This window comes from Gossypium arboreum, chromosome 8 (genome assembly GCF_025698485.1).
Source record: "Gossypium arboreum isolate Shixiya-1 chromosome 8, ASM2569848v2, whole genome shotgun sequence".
NCBI lineage: Eukaryota > Viridiplantae > Streptophyta > Magnoliopsida > Malvales > Malvaceae > Gossypium > Gossypium arboreum.
The window spans coordinates 5,554,476-5,574,021 of record NC_069077.1 but is presented as its reverse complement, the minus strand read 5'-3'; the positions used below and the strand labels follow the sequence as shown (position 1 = coordinate 5,574,021).

Here is a 19,546-nt window from a genome sequence, read left to right as displayed (position 1 = left end):
TTATATATGGGTTATTATTAAGTATACCGGTAGTGGAATTAAAAAACTTTATAAATGAGTAGATTAAGTCTTAGTTCGATTGATATGGGCATTATTATTGTTATAATAAACGTTGATAATTGCGGTAGAACAATCACAAAGAAATAAGAAAAAAGAACATTAAGAACACACAAATTTTACGTCGAAACCATTTTGGGAAAAAACCACGGGCAGAGGAAGAGAAATTCATTGATGCTGAAAAATGAATGATTCATGAGGACTTTCGACTACATTTATTTAAGGGTTAAAAGACCATGTTCTAATCAAAGTTAAATAGAAGAAGAATAGTTATATACAGATTCAACTTGTATTGTATGGTCTGTACGGCCTTAGGTCGTAGCCCGCCACAGATCCCCTTATTTTGTTACTATATTTATTTCTTCAACAAGTGACGGGATTCGGGCGCACAATCTCTAACAATCTTCACCTTGACACGAATTCTCAAAGAACAAGTTCTCCACCTCTTCCACAAAACCCCGTAAGGGGTATTCTTAAACAATGAACACCAACCGAGTCGAAGTAATACTCAAAGTTGGTTCTAGGAAGTGACTCAGTCATCATATCGGCAAAATTATCATAAGTACTAACTTACGGTAAACAGGGCTTTACTATTGCTATCAAAAAGTGTTTTCGAAAAGATAAAATATCTATTTTAGACATGATGTTATAAAATAGAAAATATGTATTTAAATGTTATTTAAATCCATTGTTATTATGATATATGGAATAAATAAACTTAAACTATAATATTATAAAATATTTAAAATAATTTATTAAGCAATTAATATTATGATGTAAGTAATAAATGAAATATATAAGTTCAAATTCTTTAATATTATGATATATGGAATATATAAATTGTAATTGTAATTGATTATAATAAAAATTATAATTGACTAAAATGTAAAGGATCTTTATTTTCACGTGTTATTATTACCATAATACGAAGCTATTACTATTTTGGTATTAACAAATATTTACAAATATAATAAAATAATTTATGGCAACCCATTGTTAATATTGTGATATATAAAATATATTTTTAAACAATTAATATAAATTATTTGTAAAATTTAATTGGAGTATATAATAATATTTATATTTGATAGTTAATATAAACGAAAGACAAATATATAATTTGTCTAGGTTTTGACTTCTCAAAAGCTGGTTTGAAAAGTTGGTTTGGTTTGAAAAACTATTTGTTTACCATTTCTTTTGGTTTAAAAAGTTGGTTTAACTTTGTAATGATAAGTAAAACATAAGTAAATTTGACTAACTTTACGAGAGTTATGCATAAATCAAATTTATAATAAAACAAATAAATTTAGGCCTAAAAATAAATTTTCTAATTGAGCCATTGATAGAATAGAAAAAAAAAAAAACAATTAAGTCTTCAAGTAATTCAAATGAGCTTCAAATTGGTTGACCTTTAAGGAAGTTCGTTTTTAGACTGCTCACTTCAATACTTTAACTCATCCCAGCTTAAAAGTATGTTTCAATCATATTTAACTTATAGGCTTAATTGGACCTCGAGGAAAACTAAATCCATGACATCTGTTCACTTGAAATTAAGCATTGATACTCGTATCACAAGTCAAGTGGCTATTAAACTATGTATTTTTTTTTAATATTTGATCTTTCTTATTATAAGAAACTAAACATTATGAAATTTAAAATATTTTTAAAATAAAAATTTAAGTATAACGCAGAGATTTAAAGGTAGGTAGTTTTTATTTTTCTTTAAATATAGATTAAAGTTGGTTATTATTAAAATTCGGTCTCACCAGTTGGAAAGTATTTGATTCTTATTTTGGTTCAGTATAACAACTATATATGCTTATGCTTTCAATTTTAGTGAGTAGCAGCTGAAATAATTTATTTCCTAACTTTGAATCATGGTGCCAACACAAATATTGTGGGATGCAACAATTGTCACTCCTAGCAGTGCAACGATATGAACGAAAACCAGGAAAACATACAACCGTAATTGTCTTAAAGAACAAGGAAGTGTGTGAGATGTGTTAGATCAACCTCCACCTAACCGGGCTGTCTTGATGAGGTATTTGTTCGCTGCAGAAGTGAACATCATCCTCATGGTCAGGAATTTATTTTCCATTATTCATTGGAATATTAGCTTTCTATCAACATAAACAATGGGTATGAATTATTTAGATGCCTACAGATGCCGTGTTCAAATGGATAATAGTACGCAACTTCCCTACTCATAACAAAGTAGAGTAATCTTCACAATTAGACTTTTTACGGACAGTACACAATAGCTCACACAGGTTGCAAACTGAACCACAACCTCTTTCCCAAACTTAAAACAGATGGAGAAAAACATGAAAGTCAAGGATTGTTATTCATTACATGATTTTGGCTACTATCATCATATATTGTCCTACTCCATAATTGGTTGGCATAGGCAAAAAACAAGAGAAGACAATGGACACGTTCAATTTTCTGACTATTTTATTATTTTATTGGCCAAAACAACAAATTTCAATGATCCCCTATTCCTAGACACTGCACAATCTCCTATGCTCTTATGGATGTGAACTAGGAATCATATTTTGCTCCTAAGTTGATCCAAAATAACCATTTCCCTTGATCATACCAATAATTCATAAATATTGTAAATGGTAGACTTTTTTTCCTTTTTTTCCCCTAACTGTTGAGGTGAGAAAATATTGAAGTCAATAGATAAATTGTGCAAGCAACTGCTTTACTTTACGTAAGCATAAGTAGAATTCTCACAAACAAATTTTTATATATGCAGTAAATGAAGGTGAATAGAAATACTTGCTTGCATGCTATGTGTACATACCCCCATATAACATGGCAACCAAAGCAGAAAAGATCAATCACCTTGATAACATGTCTTGAACCTGATCAGGCTAAACTGGATATCCTAATTTATTGAGACGTAAGGTGCAACTGCAGAGAACCGATACATGTTGCAAGTAGACAACTTGTTAGACAAGCAGAACCCATATAGCTAAAAGCAGTTGGAATGAGGGATTTCAGGAGAGTTGTTCCTCAATATCAAGTTCCTCCAACAGGTTGACATGGTTGAGGGGATTGAACATTTCAATGTCAAAACACTTGTTGGGAAGCTTTGTTGGGGCAAGAGGGTACTCAACGGAGCATTGTTTAGTGATTGGAATTTTACGTGCAATGACCACAGAGTTAATGACTTCATCAGTGGGATGGAATATGGAGAGGACTTCAAATTCCCGTAGATCACATGGATCAACAACTGGATAAAGGAAAGCCCTAGCACCATGAGCACTCCTCAGCATCAAAAGAGCCCCAGGGGCCATGTACTCAGCCAAATGATCGATGAAACGAACTTTTGTTTCCTTGTCCATCCCCACAAGAGCCGCCAAGAACACAACATCATAGTCCTTCAAATCATTTGTAATATCCATTATATCTGAAGTGTGAAAGAACATCCTTTGAGATAAATCAGGGTCAGATGAAACCAGTTGAAGAGCCATGGAATTGGCTGAAGGGTCGATATCATAGTTGTGGAAAGAGGTGGTGGTAAGATGGAAAGACGCCAACACAATTGAGGTGAGGGGAAGAGGACCAGAACCCACAAAGGCAACTTTCGTCGGGAGATTAGAGCAGTGTTTGGTAAGGATATTGAATTCAAGTTGGCTAAGCTTAAGATAGTTAGAATAGTAAGGGAAAATGTTAAGATGGTGAAGAGGGTTATCATAGGATCCCAAGATGGTTGAGAAATGGCTCTCCAAGTGTCCCTCAGCTTCTCCACATAGTCGAATCAACTTACACCTGATGTCTTGAATTGATTTGCAAAGGTTGGTAACATCGATAGGGTTGGGTGGCATGCATGTGACAACAAGTTGTGTGAAGAGCATGTTGACATCTTTGCAAGGTTTGAGACTCTCGAGGCTTGAGATTTGCTCATACAACTCGCAGACCTTTTGTACCAAGGGATCTTTCTCGCAAACCATGTCGACACTATGAGGTTATGAAAAGAAAAATTGATAATAAAAAAAAGAAAAGAAATAAACTTGTTTGAAGAGGTAGAGACAATCTCAAAACCTCCAATGGAGTCATTATTTATGGGCAATTGTGGGGACCACAACATGCTGAGCCTCGTTTTGCTTTATTAACAGTAGAAGTTGGTTTTGATATTTACAAGTTTTTTACCCTTTTTCTTGGAATATTTACTAGGTTTTCTTTTGTCCTAAGTGCAGAAAGCAAACTTTGGAGAGCTAAGAGTATAATTCGATCTCTTCAAGGTTTAGCAGATCCATGGGGTAATATTTTGCGCGCCCACACGTATATATGTACATAACAGGTCCTTGTAGTAATAACAAATATTTGGCTGAACTCTTTTAATTTCATAATTTATATTGTAGACTAATAATTTCTTCATCCACAATTTTATAATCCCAAAGATTTATTGCCATTAAAAGAGTTAAAATTCATATATAACAGGCTTACTTCAAAAAAACTAATCTTAATTTTTTTATTATTCATAAATTTCTTATGAAACTTATTGATACAAAACTGGGATGACGATAGTTAGAGATATTTTATTCGGTGCATAAAGAGTTGTAAAATACATCATGAGTGTCAGAGAGAAAGAAAGATATAGCTGAGAGATAGTCGTTGAGAGAGGAAGAGAGAAGAGAGAGATCCTAATTTCTTGGCCCTACGAGATTTTATAAAGGACACCATTGATCTTTTCTAAGGTATCACATGTCATTCTATTGATGATTCCATATTTTTTAAAACTCAATTGAGCTATCGACGTCAATTAATCTTAAGAATATGGATAGCAAGTATGACACCTTTGCTAAAGGTATTGTCCTCAATGTGTGTGCTCACCTTGCCATGGGTTTACAAAGTAAAGAGTCCTTAGCTTTTTGTTAGTAAGATATTGTTCTGACAATTGACCTTAACTCACAAAGCAATGAATAATGTCGGTATGTAACAAAATGAACTCACGAGCTATAGGCATAACAAAACTATAGTCATAAAAGTAAAACATTTCATTGTCTCAATGCTAAGGTCTAATTATATGCTCCATCGTACATAACATACTTGTCTTTGTTCATTGTTTATTGGAGTTTGCTAAGTTGCTTAGCTTAGTTAGTTAAAGCTAGTAGAATGTTTTGTTAGTATATAATGCAACTTCATGTAATCTTATTTTCAATTGAATCTGAATGCACAATTCATCCATTACCTCTCAACCTTATCAGCTAAGTTTCGATCACCATTATCATCTTAACAGTTTTTTTTTTTTTAATTTTCTATTAATTTATTAATTTGTATTAAGAATAATATCTTAACAAATTAACATTTCTTATGTTGAAACTTAGCATTTGCCTTATTAGTTATTGGTGTTCACCCTATAACTCATGTTGTGGGATTGAGTTGTAAGAATTGTGCGCTTGTGACGTGTGTGAGACAATAAATTATATATATATAAGGAAACATTTTTTATTTCAACTTTTAACCCCTAGTCCGTAATTAATATTAATCAATAATAGAATCTTTTACCTTTCATAAGGGTGTTTAGATAACCTTTGTAATTAGTGCGGCGCCTCACTGAACTCACTAAATGAATTGGGTGTAATTGGAGCAATCCAAGAGGGAGAGTAAGAATTACAATAATTACACGGGTAATTACAAATAATTATATTCAAATCCAACTACCTATTACTTTCTAAACATGTTTGTACATTATTTAAGTTTAAAAGTTATTTTATATATAATAATTGTATTTTAATTTTAGGATATATAAAACATAATTATATGCTATTTTACTAATCTCATTCAAATAATTTAAATTTTTATTGATTGGAGATAATTTTTATATTTTTGACATATTAAATAATTAACTAAATTACATAGTATTTATTATAAATTATTTATACTTAGATCAAGGATAAACCGATGATAAAAATGATTATATGTTTCATGTTAGAAAGAGAATAACTCAATGAACATGAAGTTTATTAGTAATTAGATAAAATTGCATAGGATTTTTATTTTCTTGTTAAGTTTATGAGTAACTGTATTGTTAAATACTTTTTAGGTAAACTACACCTATGATCACTCTAAAATAGTGTTTGTCTTATTTTAGTCAATTCAATTTTTTCTCAATTTAGTCACCTAAATAAAATAATTATGTGAATTAGTCACTGTCGTTAAAATTTTTATTTTCTTTTAACAAATTGCTGATGCGAACTAAATGACTAACATATGACATTTTTTAAACTTTTGACTAAAATTTATGGACCTTTCTATAATTAATCCAAAAAAAATTTCCCCTCTTTCCCCCTTCAAAGACGATGGCCGAAAAAACCACCATCCCACTGCTCACCCCAAATGAAGGATCTGATGATTACTCCGAAGTATACCTTATCCACACTTCCTTTAACGTTTCTATTCCTAAGCTTATCCACAACGTGAGGGACATCGTTTACCCTTGCAATTCAAACCTCGCAGCCCTTCTCGAGTACATGCTTCGTTCCCTAATGGATCTGCTTGAACGAAGAAGGAAGGAGGCCTAATTTACCTATTTTAAAGTGATCATGGTATAATTTAGCCTAATATATTATATAGGATGGTTTGATGGTATATATGTTTTGCTACTTGTTTAGAGAATTTTTTCTCTCAAGTATTCTTGATAATTTTATAGTAATTAGTATTTTTGAAAATTTATATTTATGTAATTATGCAAGTATAATTTATACTACCAAACATGATATAGAGAATTACAACTAATTACACTTAGTCGACTATATCCAAAAAATTGAATTCATTGTAATTACAAAAAAAAAAAAACTATTATCTAATAATTACATTTTCATCTAAATATTTTATGACATACACAAGAAAATGATTTGGCTCTAGATTTCAACTACTTCTCATGTTTCAGCTTTAATACTATTGAAGTCCCCCAAGATTCCTTGCCTTTATGCTTTCACACTGATTTCTTATATCATATATAATTAAGAACCAATAAACTATAATGAATTAATAACGTTTCTTTCACGTATAAGAAAGAAAAAAGTGAAGGAACATTGTTCACCAATCACTCCATCCACACTTGGAGTGCCAATGACACTTGATGAAATATATATGTTGGTATTTTGACTTTAGGTTTAATTCAAATTATTTAAATAATTTTTAAAATAATATGTAATTCAAATTTTAACATTTATAATCTCTAATTCTAATTTTGTAATTGAATAGACGAATAAATAGTAAAATTTAAAAGATTACATTAATTAATAAAATTTTGATGAAATACAAAACCAAAAATCGAATTACCTTAAAATCTTAGTATTCACCTTAAACAAAATTATCATCTAACAACATATTATTTTTCTTCTTTCTCACATTTCTCACTTTTTTTTCTTGTGATAGTTCAACTATCTAAAAGACAAGATGCCCCTACATAAATTGGATGGTCACCTTTGAAGCTTCAATATATATGTGTTGACATTCCCAAGCTTTGAAAGCAACATACTTTCATTTTAAAAATAATTTAAGTCTTTTGCAATATCATTAAGATAACATATAGTAATAATGGTGCCAATTCCTTGTCTAAATATTATATATGTTTTCTTTATTCAATTTCAATGGTGAATATTAGAGATCATCAATCTCTTAAAGTTAGTGCTAGGTCTAGCTAGTGCTGCCCTAGCCGTTTTGGCTTAGATCTTCTCTCCTTTGTTTTCATCTCCATGTCCAGAAAGTAAGTTTGAAGATGCATGAAAAGCTTCTGATGTAGGAAAATACTAATCAGTAAAAATAATATTAAATATAAAAAGAATAACACATGAAAATATTTAATGGAGAAATAAATTAATAATACAAATTTCATTTTAAAAATTTTCATAAAATAAGTTGTCCAAATAAAGATCTTCTACTTGCTTCTTTGAAGGTTCAAACTTGATTGAGTTTTTTTTTTTTGAATGTATTTACCGGAATGAGCACATTCTGTAGATCCATTAAAGGAGGCCATGAGTTTTAAAACTACTCAATACCTAAAACAAAAATCAAATCCTCGACCACTAGTTAAATAAGAGAGACCATTATCATTTTACCTAACTATCATGATTTGTTAATAACTATCATTTGATTTTTTTTTTAATTGTATGCCAAATCTTATTTTATTACTTTGCATCATAACATGTACATTTTTTTTCCATTTGCATTTTCGTTCATAAAAAAAAAAAAACAAAAAACAAGGTTAAAAGCATATATTGAAGTCCCCTAAGAATTTGTATCCAATGATAAACTTTATTATATAATATCCTTTTTTCCTAACGCATTGAAATTAGCATATCACAAAAACAATATATCTAATATGAATAATTGAATTAATCTTAAAAGGTATCTTATGTGCAGATATTTTGGAAGAATGCATGTAGAAAACCCATAAACTTCATCATCATTTTTGGCCAATAAAAATGGGCTTTACAAAAGAAGGGTGGCAAGTGGCAAGAATTTCATTCCAAAATGAATAGTGAAAGCACAAAATAAATATTTGTATATTATGATTGCGATGAAAGAAAGAGAGAAGAAAAGCCAAATCAAATTCCAAATGGTTGGATGAATGAATAAATAAAGGCAGCTTTCGATTTTCGAACAATGTGATGATGATTGATTCTACTTTATTACCCCAATTTGGCCACTTTCTAAGTCGTTTAAACCACACCAATTTATAGGCCTGGCAAGCAGCCGCGACTACTCGACGTCGAATTTGCCCATGCTTTTTCATGGGGCCGCTCAGCTTTTTAAAGGCTGCTATAGCTAGGGTTTGGTTGACACACACTCCAACACTCTTCCACAAATTGCTTCAAATCTAATGGAACCCAAATTCAAGATCTGCCTTTTTTTTTTTTTTTTCCTTTTTCCTAAAGAAAATTCGTTAAGTACCGATAAATTAGTCAAAAGTAGATACAACTGTTATAAATAGAATGTCAATGGCGTGGAAGGAATTCGTTTTTAAATTCATCACCACTTCATAGTTAATATAGTTTGTTGTACCATTTGATTAATTTTGCTATAGATATATAACTTTATGGAGGTCAGATTTATTTATATTCTCTTTGCCTCATCTCATCCGATTTTGTTTCGCTTTCGTTTAATTTAAATTTTAATTTCTTATCTTTAATAGTTTCAATCTTTTAAAGTTAAATAAATATTTAAATATAATTTTTAAAATATTTAAACATAAAATATATGAATTTTTATTTTATGTTATTATATTTTATTCTTTTAATAGTTATATATATAAAAGGATAAAATGATAATTTTATATAGTGGAATAAGGTAGGACAAGGCAAGAAATTACTATATTTGTTCTATACCAATTCTCCAAAAAAAAAATCTATCGCATCTCACTTTGCATCCAAAGAAAATCGCTCTATTTGGAGTAAATTGATTTAGAATCCATCAACGATTCAAGTTTGCCATCGCAAAAAAAAAAAACAAAATAATAAGGCCAAACAGGAAAACCTTACAAACAAGCCCAAAAAATAAAACAAAATCCAACAAATGCCTGAAGCTCGACTACTATGCAAAACAATCCTTCATGCTTAACCATTATCATCTTGGCTTAAAATATTGTTTCATCTTGAGCCCATTCACCAAAAACCACATGGGGCATCGACAGTGCAAAAGCTTGAGGGTTGAGAAAATGATAAAGCTAATTGTGAAAATGAAGTGTGTTGATTCCTTCTAAAAGGACATAAAGATATATCATTTATCGCATTAGAAGTCGGTATAATCCCCTGCTTGAATGGATAGTACCAGGTCTCACCCTAGGAAATAGGTGAGGCCATACCTCATTCCAAGGACAAGAGAGCTTATTAACAAGCAAAATCAATAAGGAGGGGGAGATGAGTATAATGGTGGTGGTTCACCCTTAACTAAGGCAGAGAGCCACTAGTTCTAATGGATTGAGTGGTTGTTTAGTGGATTGGTTTGCTTGGAGTCTAGTGTCTTAGTCTCACTTTATCACTCCGCCCTCTCGAGTGTTGTGGTTGGGCTTATATATGGAGACATTGGGGTCTATGCATCCCAAGTTTACTAACAGTAGAGTAATGTCTTGTCTCCTTATAATGGCAGGATGTGATGTCTTAGGCTAAGGATATGACTTTTTAAAACAGTTGGGTAATCAATGAGTTTGGAATCCTATGTGTGCTCTATTGAAAAAAACCGATTAAGAAAACAATTTTTAGTTATAGAAGAAGTTTAAAATTTTTGAAAACTGAGCCGATATATGATATTTATAACAATAACCTTATCTGTAAAAGTACTTGTTTTTGTGCAAGATGGATTTGAATCGTTCTTAGCTTTCAATTGAACGACCTTCGCCAATGTTCTCATGCTTCGAATTGCGTCGAGTGTTGGCTCAAGTAGCACAAAACAAACATAAAACCAGAAATGAATTCTATTGCTTTCGGTATGAAAGTAATTCTCTCGACCAAAACCGATAGAAATTGTAATTCCCCCCCCCCCCAAAAAAAAAGAATTCATTCTAAGAAAATAAATTTTCACTACTTTCTAGTAGAATAACAATATATGAAACTTATGTGTAAATAGCTCTACTAATGTCATCTATTTATAAAGAGAGATAGAAGAATCACAGTTGAATAAGAATAACACAAATAATATTTATTTAATAGAACACACTCACTTAATTATACTAGGAGAGAGGGGCGCGGCACACCTTACATTTAGGTCTATCTTGTATTGGGTCAAATTATATATGCTTTATGGACTTTTAACTTAAAACTTTATAATTTAATCAAACCCAATATTGTTTTCTATTTCAAGTAAATCTTATTTATATAATATGACTAATTAAATTAATTTCTCAATTAAATATTTTTTCAATCTAATTCTAATTTCGTTAAAATCATGATAATTTTACCATAAAGAATCTATGAGGAAATATATTTAATTTTCATATTCAACGGATTCTTAATGAATAATTAGTTTTGTAACACCCCTTAACCCCAACCCGTTACCGGAACAGGGTTACGAGACATTACTGGAATTAAACACTAATAACGAACAACACCGAGTCATAAATCTATATTTCAATTTAAAATTTCTTAAATTCCATTTTTAAGACCCTAATATGGACCTACGAGGCCCAAAATATACTTAGGAAGTGTCTTGGGATTAAATCGGGAACTTTGGAAACTTTTCCTTGAGAATAGGGGCACACGCCCGTGTGGCCTGAGACATGCCCGTGTGGCCTGGAACATGCCCGTGGGCAAATATGACTTACTCACATGGCCGTGGGACTAACCTGTGGGCAAGTCTGACTTTGCCACACGGCCTAGGCACACACCCATGTGACTTGGCCGTGGGAAAACATGATATGTGACTTGGCCGTGTGAAAACAAGATTTTTCACCATTTTAAGCTATTTTTGTAATGGCCTAAATTCAAGGTTATCGGAATAGTGGTTCCGTAACCACAAATCTGATTTAAATAGAATTTTATTTCAATATTTTTGCATGAAAATTGATATGATAGGAAAATCGTATGAAAATATTGATAGAAAAATTTTACCGATTTAGTGGTTAGTTAGAAAAAGAAATTATTGAAGAAATAAAACCGAGTGGAAAATAACTTTATAAATATTTATGAAATGTTAGTAATGTGGTATTAAAATTTTGTTAGGAAATTTTAATGTTTGGGTAGTTAATTAAATAAAAAGGACTAAACTGTAATAGGTGTAAAAGTTGCTAGAATGATTAAATAGCTTAAGAGTCTAATGAGAAAGGATTTAAAAGGAAATTAGACCCAAAATTTATTTGGGCTGGACGGCAGGGCATGAAATCAGCAGGAAAATTGATAAATTAAGGAAAAAATTGGAATATTGCAAAATTAACTAAATAAAGCTAGGACTAAATAGGAAATATCTAGATTTCTCTTCAATTCCAGCAGCTAAAAATGCCATAGGAGGGTTCTCTAAGCTGGTATTTCATAATTTTTGCACCAAGTGAGTTAATCCTTGCCTTTTTCTTGTAATTTTTGTGTTTCTAAGACTTTTACAACTAGGTCGTACTATTAAATTCATTAGTTTTTGATTTCATGGATGAAATTGAAAGTCACCATGGTTGAGTGCTGTAATTTTATGATGAAATAGAATGAAATTAAAGCTTTAATTTGTTTATGAGATGATTTTATTAGGTAATTTCAATAGAAATTGATTTTTAGGACCTAATTGTGAAAATATTTGGAATTAAAGTCTACTGCTGAAATTCTAATTCCTAAAGGTTTTAAACTAGTTTAAGGTGATAGAATAAAATTTTAATTTAGAAAAATAAGCTCAATAGAGAGGCTAATTGAGTAGGGATGAAATTATCATTTATTAAAAGCTTAGGGGAAAAATGGTAATAAACAGCTTGCACAAAAACAGTTTGGACAGCAGCAGTAGACTAACTTTGAAAAATCACCATAAATTGTAGGAATCTAATTAGAAGATGAAAAAAATATGGAATTAAAGCTTATTGAGTCTATATTCTCGTAGAATAAATAGAGTAAGCAATGGATTTGTAAATTTTGAGATATAATGAATTTTGTGAGACAAGGTCAGAATGAATTCAAGTTCCCCTGTTCTGAATTTTAAAAATCATAAAAAATTGAATAAAAATAATTATGGGCTTAAATTTATATGTATATAATTCTGAATGAGTCTATTTTTAAGATAAATAAACGAGAACATCATTCGAATCCTGTATGAAGAGATAATTAATTTTTAGTGAAGAGAGGTCAGAACTGTTAGACAGCAGAACAGGGGTGAATTTAAAGAATAAACTGTACTTATTAGCTAAACCAAAAATTCTGAAAATTTTATGGTAAGAAGATATATGAGTCTAGTTTTAGGGAAAATTTACAAATCTTAATTTATAATTCTGTAGCTCAAGTTATAAATAATTTAGTGACTATGACTCAAATACACAGCTTTGAATAAACTATAAATAATAATAATGAAATTATAGAAATTGTTGCATATGAACATGAAATGTATTAAATTGATAATTAAATTTATTTATTTAGATCTAGAAGATTCAAATACGAAGCTAGATCGAGGAAAGGAAAAATTTCAGGATTAGTAGATTTTTGTACACGAACAAGTATCAAGGTAAGTTCGTGTAACTTGAATCATATTCTTAAATGCTTGAAATGCATGTTTTTGATATGAATATGATTTGAATGTTGATTATATGAAATTTTATGAAACATTGACATATTTGATAAAAGAGAAAGAAATCCCGGTTGAATGAAAGGAAAATTCGATGGATCTCTGAAAAGGAATTGACGGTAAAAAGGATCTACCCGGACGGATGATCCTATCCTGATATAGCCCTCCCGAAGAATATGTGGAAAATGGATTTAGTCCGGACGGGTAATCCGAATTAGGGTCTGAATTTAGCCTAGACTGGTAATTCAGATCCAAGCTCATTAGAGTAATTTTCGTTGCAGGGGATTTAGCCTGGACTGGTAATCCCGCTGCAAGGTTAAGGTTCGCGGGAGTGTGCTCTCTGAAATGGAAATGTGCGTATATGAATATGATTTGACGGACCCGAAATTGTACACTAAAAGTGTACCTCTGAAAAATCCATCGAAATCCCGATAAATTCAACGGAATAAATATGGAAAAATAACAAGGAAATGGAAATCATGGTATTGATGAGCTCATCAATCATGGTACATATTATTGGTACATGGAAATTATTGTACTAACTTGAATGTTGAGTTTGTGCATGTTAGGGTAATAATGTATTGAATGGACATAAAAATGTTTATTGTATTATATTGAAAATATTAGGTAAGTATAATTTTTATTACATGAGCTTACTAAGCACAAAGTGCTTACCCTGTTTCCTTTTCCCCTGTTTTGTAGTGATAAGAGCTTGGAGGTCAGATTTAGTCGGAGACACGTCACACTATCAACCTCGGGATTTTGGTATATAAAGAAACTTTATTTTGGAAATCAATGGCATGTATAAGCTAATAAAGTAAATGATTCTGTGAAATGAATGTAAGGTCAGCCAATGGTATGGCTAACAAATCTTGGTTTTGTTGTGTAATGAGGTTATCTTATTATGCATGAATTTATCTTGAAAATATGTTGAATTGGATTGGTCGATGTGGATTGTTTTTTGTTTAAAATTGTAGGGAAGGTTAGATATTTATAAAGGGGTTATATTGAGTTAAAAAAAAATTTAATTCGTAAACTCCGGTAATACTTCGTACCCTATTCCGGCAATGAATACGGGTAGGGGTATTACAATTTTCACATACTAAACACACCTAATTCATACCCAAAACATTTACTTATAAATCTTGATCAAATAACATTCATCAAACCTTTCAAACTTAGCAAATTTTCATTCATTCATCTCATTACCTCTTAAGGATTATGCACCACATTTACATTCAAAATATAAAACATTTACAAGTGACAAACACCAAACCTAGTACATGCCACATTTCTAAAAGATAGATGTGTAATAGCCCAAATTTGCCCGGGCCCGTGAAATAGAATAAAACAATAAAAAATAATAAAATAAATTTAATGTCTGTAATGTCCAGTTTACAATAAACGGGCCTAAAGACCTGATGACCCAAGACCGAATTAGCCTAAGAACCCAAGTGCCCATTAGACCCTCAACCCAAAAAAAAAATACGGGGCCCAAGAGGCCCAAACCGTAAATTAAGGGCAGAAGACCTAAGGTTTCAGAAACCCTAGGTGCCGCAAGCACTCCAACTGTCACCCTCCATCGACGCCTCTATCAGTGCCGTGATTCTAGGCTCCGTATCGCGCCGTGATCGGCGCAAGAATCAATGCCAGCGTGTCATCATCTGTGTCCGATCATCGCTAGTCTCCTCGTCGTCACCTGCAAAAAAGAGAAAGAAGAACACAACAAACATGGCAAGAAATCGAATAGGGAATACACCAAACTTGTAAATAGAGGCTATAAAAGCCGAATGATTTCACTGTAATCTGGGACCCGTTTTTTGAAATATATACGAAAGCAGATACTACAAGAAAGAAGTACAAGCAGATTTTTTTTTTAAAGAAAGGTGATTTAATCATATATCTAGTTCATCGTAATTTATTTCCTTTTATTTAGCACATTCTTTACAAAAAAAAAACTGTTAATATTTAAAAAGTAAAGGATTACCTGTGTTTCGCCCGAAAGAATAAAGGCTTTTGACCTTCTGACTGCCGTGTACGGCGGTACATGTAGCGCGTGGGCACGTGCTGCCCAGTAACCAGAGACCGGAGCCCGGACGGCCTTCTCCTCTCCTCTTTCAGAGGATTTCAAAGTTTTTTTTTAAACAGTTTCTAAAAATGAATTTTGGGCCAAAAACTGACTTAAATAGTACAATAGAAATAGTGTCGTTTTTGCTTAGTCTAATAAGTACTAAAATGGTGCCGTTTTAGCTTAAGATCCGCGTGTTGACCCGTGACCCGAGGAGGATCCGCGTGTTTTTGGTAAATAGGCAAATTGCCCAATTGGTCCTTCCGCATTTTCAATATTTATAATTTCATTTTATTTTATTATAATTTGGCCTTGTCTTTTTATTCTTATTTTAATTTAGTCCTAGCTGCTATAATAAAGCCCATTTTGGAACGTCACCATTTTGGGACTAGGGATAAATTGCCCAGTGAGTCCCTTAGTTTTAGCGCGTGTTTTAATTGGGTCTAAAATTCTTTTAAAATTAACCCTAAAGTTTTATTCTTATTTCATTTTAATCCGTTTTAATTTTTTATATATAATTTATCTATTTTAAATCTTTTTATTTTCACTACAAACATTATTATATAAAAATTATTATATATATTTTAATTAGAAATTTATTTATACGCTTTATCATATATATATTATATTATTTTAATATATATTTTATTCATTATATCATTTTCATTATATATTATATTATATTTTTATTTATTTATTACTATGTACAATTTTTCTAAAAACTTTAACTAATATTAAATAATATATATATCATTATTAAATATTTAGTATTTAATATTCTAAAATTTATTATAAAATTTTGTTCTTATTCAACATATTATTATTTTTATAAATATATGTTAAGCCACTACATTATATAGTATAATTTTTATATTGTTTTAAATTCTTATTTGTATTTAATCTTATCTTTTCTTTTCTTCTGACTTTTGTTATATATTCCTAACTTATTTATTTTTATACTATTTTGTGTTTATTTAGTATTATTTTAATATGTTAACTGTATCTTATGAATTACTTGTTATTTTTATTTCATTTATTATTTTATATATTTGCATGGAAATTTGTGTTGTTATTTTAAGTTATATTCGCATGAAATATTGTTGTATATTATGTAATTTGTATTGTTCTATTCATTATTCTTTATGTTGTATTTTGCATGGAATGATAATGTATATTTATGTTATTTACAATTATATATGCATGAACTGTTAATGTATCTTGTGTGATTTACTTCATTATTTATCATTTTCCATACTATATTTACATGAAATGTTAAATTATGAATCGTAACTTAGTTTACTTAATATTGATCCTTTGTAATATGTTAAATACATCATTACTTTTTAAAAAAATTATATCTCATTTAATCCAAAAGAATTTTAAAAAGAGAGGCAATGTTTTTGGTATTTAGGAATTCAGGAAGTAGTGCCCTAACATGCTGGGTTGCGATTTCCCGTCTGTCTAAATGTCTAAAGTATCCTTCTAAATAGATTTTATAAATCACGAGATGATTTCAATTTCGAAAGATTAAGAATATCGTGTCCAATCATGCTGGATGTGATGTTTGTACTTTTTTGGAGCGAAAAAACCTCGATTTTTAGCAAATTATTAAAGCTTTAAAAAGGGATCTTATTTCTAAATTCTTTCAAACTTTTGACATCAAGATAGAAAATTAATTTGGTACCAATTTTGGGCATTGCAAGGGTGCTAATCCTTCTTTGCACGTAATCGACTCCTAAACCCATCTTCTCATGTTTCTTTAGACCAAAATGTTTTATAAAGTGATCCAATTATACCTAAAAAGGTTGGTGGCGACTCCCGTTTTCAAAATACCTCCCTTTTTGAAAAAGAGGTTTCGACAGCTTGGCGACTCCGCTGGGGAATTTATAAGAGAGTCAAGCCAAAAAATTGATTTTTTGTGTCTTAATGTCAAAAGTTTGAAAAAATTTTAAAATATCAATCTTTTTACATGTGTTTGCTGCACATGTTTGTTATTTTTAATTTCCCACACATTGCATTTACATGACCGCTGTGGTCGCACCCTTAAGTGGGAGTGAGAAGCTACGCTTTCGTGAGGTTTTCACCTCCGTATGGGCTAGTGGATTGCTTCCGGGATACATTTGTACCTATGTCTTCGTGAGATTTTCATCTCTGTATGGCCATAGGGAAATGTGTTCCCCTAAACGAACTTGGTCTATATGAGCCTATAATGGGTGAGGACCGAGGAATCTGCTGGTTCAAGTACCCTCGCTTTAGAACTGAAACACATATAGCGAACTTTAAGTGCTTACCGTAGGAAGTATAGTGATAGCCTTAGTAAGTTACCCTTATAAGTACCTGTTTATTATACTTTTATATGATACTGACTTATTTTATTTTGCTATCATTGCATGTTACTCAACATTTAAAGGTGTCGATTCACGGTTCGATTTCTAGATTAGAAAGTTTTGTAATGAGGAACGAATATATTGATAAAGTGGAGGACAACGCTTCTGTCTATGCATGGTCAGAGAAAACCCAGTTAGAAAAGGGAGATAGTGTTACTAAGGGGTATACGTCAGAGTTGTGGGACTTTACTCGTATCAGTTCAACACAGAATGAGTTTCAGGAGTTGAAGGACATTTGGGCCCAATGGGATGATGAGGCTAAGCAGTTGTTCTACCAGAATTATGGAGATCTTCCCTATTTGCTAGACATTAAGGTGGATAAGTATCTGTTTCGAGCTATGGTACAGTTTTGGAACCCTACTTATAGTTGTTTTACATTTGGAGAGGTAGACTTAGTACCTACTTTGGAGGAGTATACGACCTTGCTCCGCTGTCCAAAAATCCAAGGTAACAAGGCGTATGTTAGGGCTGCTAATCTCCCTACTTTCGTGAAGAAATTAATGATGATCACATGGATGAGTGAACAGTGGACCGCAGCTCGAGTCCAACAAAAGGGTGATGGTAAATGCATTCCGTGGGCAAGTTTGAGGGATTTGATATTGGCACACCCAGATGTGAAGAAGAGGGTTGATGTTTTGGCCTTAAGTATTTATGGTTTGGTGATTTTCCCTAAAGCTATTGGGCACATAGACGAGGCAGTTGCGGATTTATTCGATCGTCTTGGTAAACAGAACACACCTGTGCCTGCAATCCTAGCCGAGACGTTTAAATCCTTGAGTGCATGTTCGAGAGGTGGTGAAAGTAGATTCATTGGATGTGCACAGTTGTTGTTAGTATGGTTCCACAGTCACTTTTGGAAAGTTGATAAGGTTCCCTGCCGAGTGTTCTTTGAGGATTATTCTCCCTTAAGGGAAGCAGCAGTTACACCGAGGAGAGATGACATTACAGAAGAAAGGTGGATAGAAATACTTCAGAATCTCCGAGAGGAAGATGTAATGTAGAAAGCCCCCTGGATGGCTCCTAATGAAATCCTTTATCGTTGCGGAAGTTTTGATTGGGTACCCCTTCCTGAAATTTGGGGAGTTGTTGGTTATGCACCATTACTCGTCCTAAGGCAATACAAAGCGGGGCAGTTTATACCGGTAACACAAGGTTTAGCTCAGAGTGATTTCTCATATAAGGGGGATTATTATTAGAAGAAGATGCGAGAGATTTCCGAGGCTTGAAAGATAATTTGCTGTGTGAAGATTCTGACGGAAGGACCGACGACGACCCTTGGATACAAAGAGTGGTTTAGTAAGAGGATTAATGATAATATCCCTAGGCCAAGTTTGGGGGCTGCTCGATCGATGGAGGAGAGTTTACGAGTGATTCCATCAGAGTTGGAAGTTATAAAATAAGAGTTTGAAAGGAAGAATTTGGAGCTCGGGAGAAAGATAGAGAAGCTTGAGGAAGAGAAGATGTACCTGAGCTTAGATGTCAACGTTCATAGAATTGAGGTCGAAAAAGAGAGGAAAGAAAATAGGAAGATTGAGGAAGACTGAGATGACTTGAAGACGCAATATAAGAGGATACAATTATCAATGAAAAGAGCTGGATTAGGGAGGTCTTCAGAGCAGTGGCAACAAGAGGTTCAAGAAGAAAGAGCCAAAGCAGAGTATTGGGAGAAGAAGTTCCAAGAGATGCAGTTGCATAATCAATCCCTGGAGAAGGAGAATCAAGGATTAAAAACTAAGGTGACTGAGCTTGGACGATCTCTTCATCATCACTGAAGTCGTAACTCTGCAGTCGAGTTAAAGGCAAGCCTGGATAAGATCGAGGAAATGAAGCA

The 19,546-nt window shown here is 32.0% G+C and overlaps 1 protein-coding gene across 1 annotated transcript; it reads right to left on the bottom strand.

Annotated features, from left to right (window-relative positions):
* Positions 1–1,888: 1,888 nt before the first annotated feature.
* LOC108468137 (nicotianamine synthase-like) lies at positions 1,889–4,130 on the bottom strand. The gene is made up of 2 exons (XM_017769000.2): positions 2,908–4,130; positions 1,889–2,109 (listed from the first exon to the last, which is right to left on the bottom strand). Exon 1 carries the CDS (start codon positions 4,017–4,019, stop codon positions 3,063–3,065), a length of 957 nt encoding a protein of 318 aa, XP_017624489.1. The 5' UTR covers positions 4,020–4,130; the 3' UTR covers positions 1,889–2,109; positions 2,908–3,062.
* Between the last annotated feature and the right edge of the window lie 15,416 nt (positions 4,131–19,546).

Bases quoted from the DNA above. Each gene is read 5' to 3' on its own strand.
- LOC108468137 (XM_017769000.2), bottom strand. From the start codon at position 4,019: ATGGTTTGCGAGAAAGATCCCTTGGTACAAAAGGTCTGCGAGTTGTAT.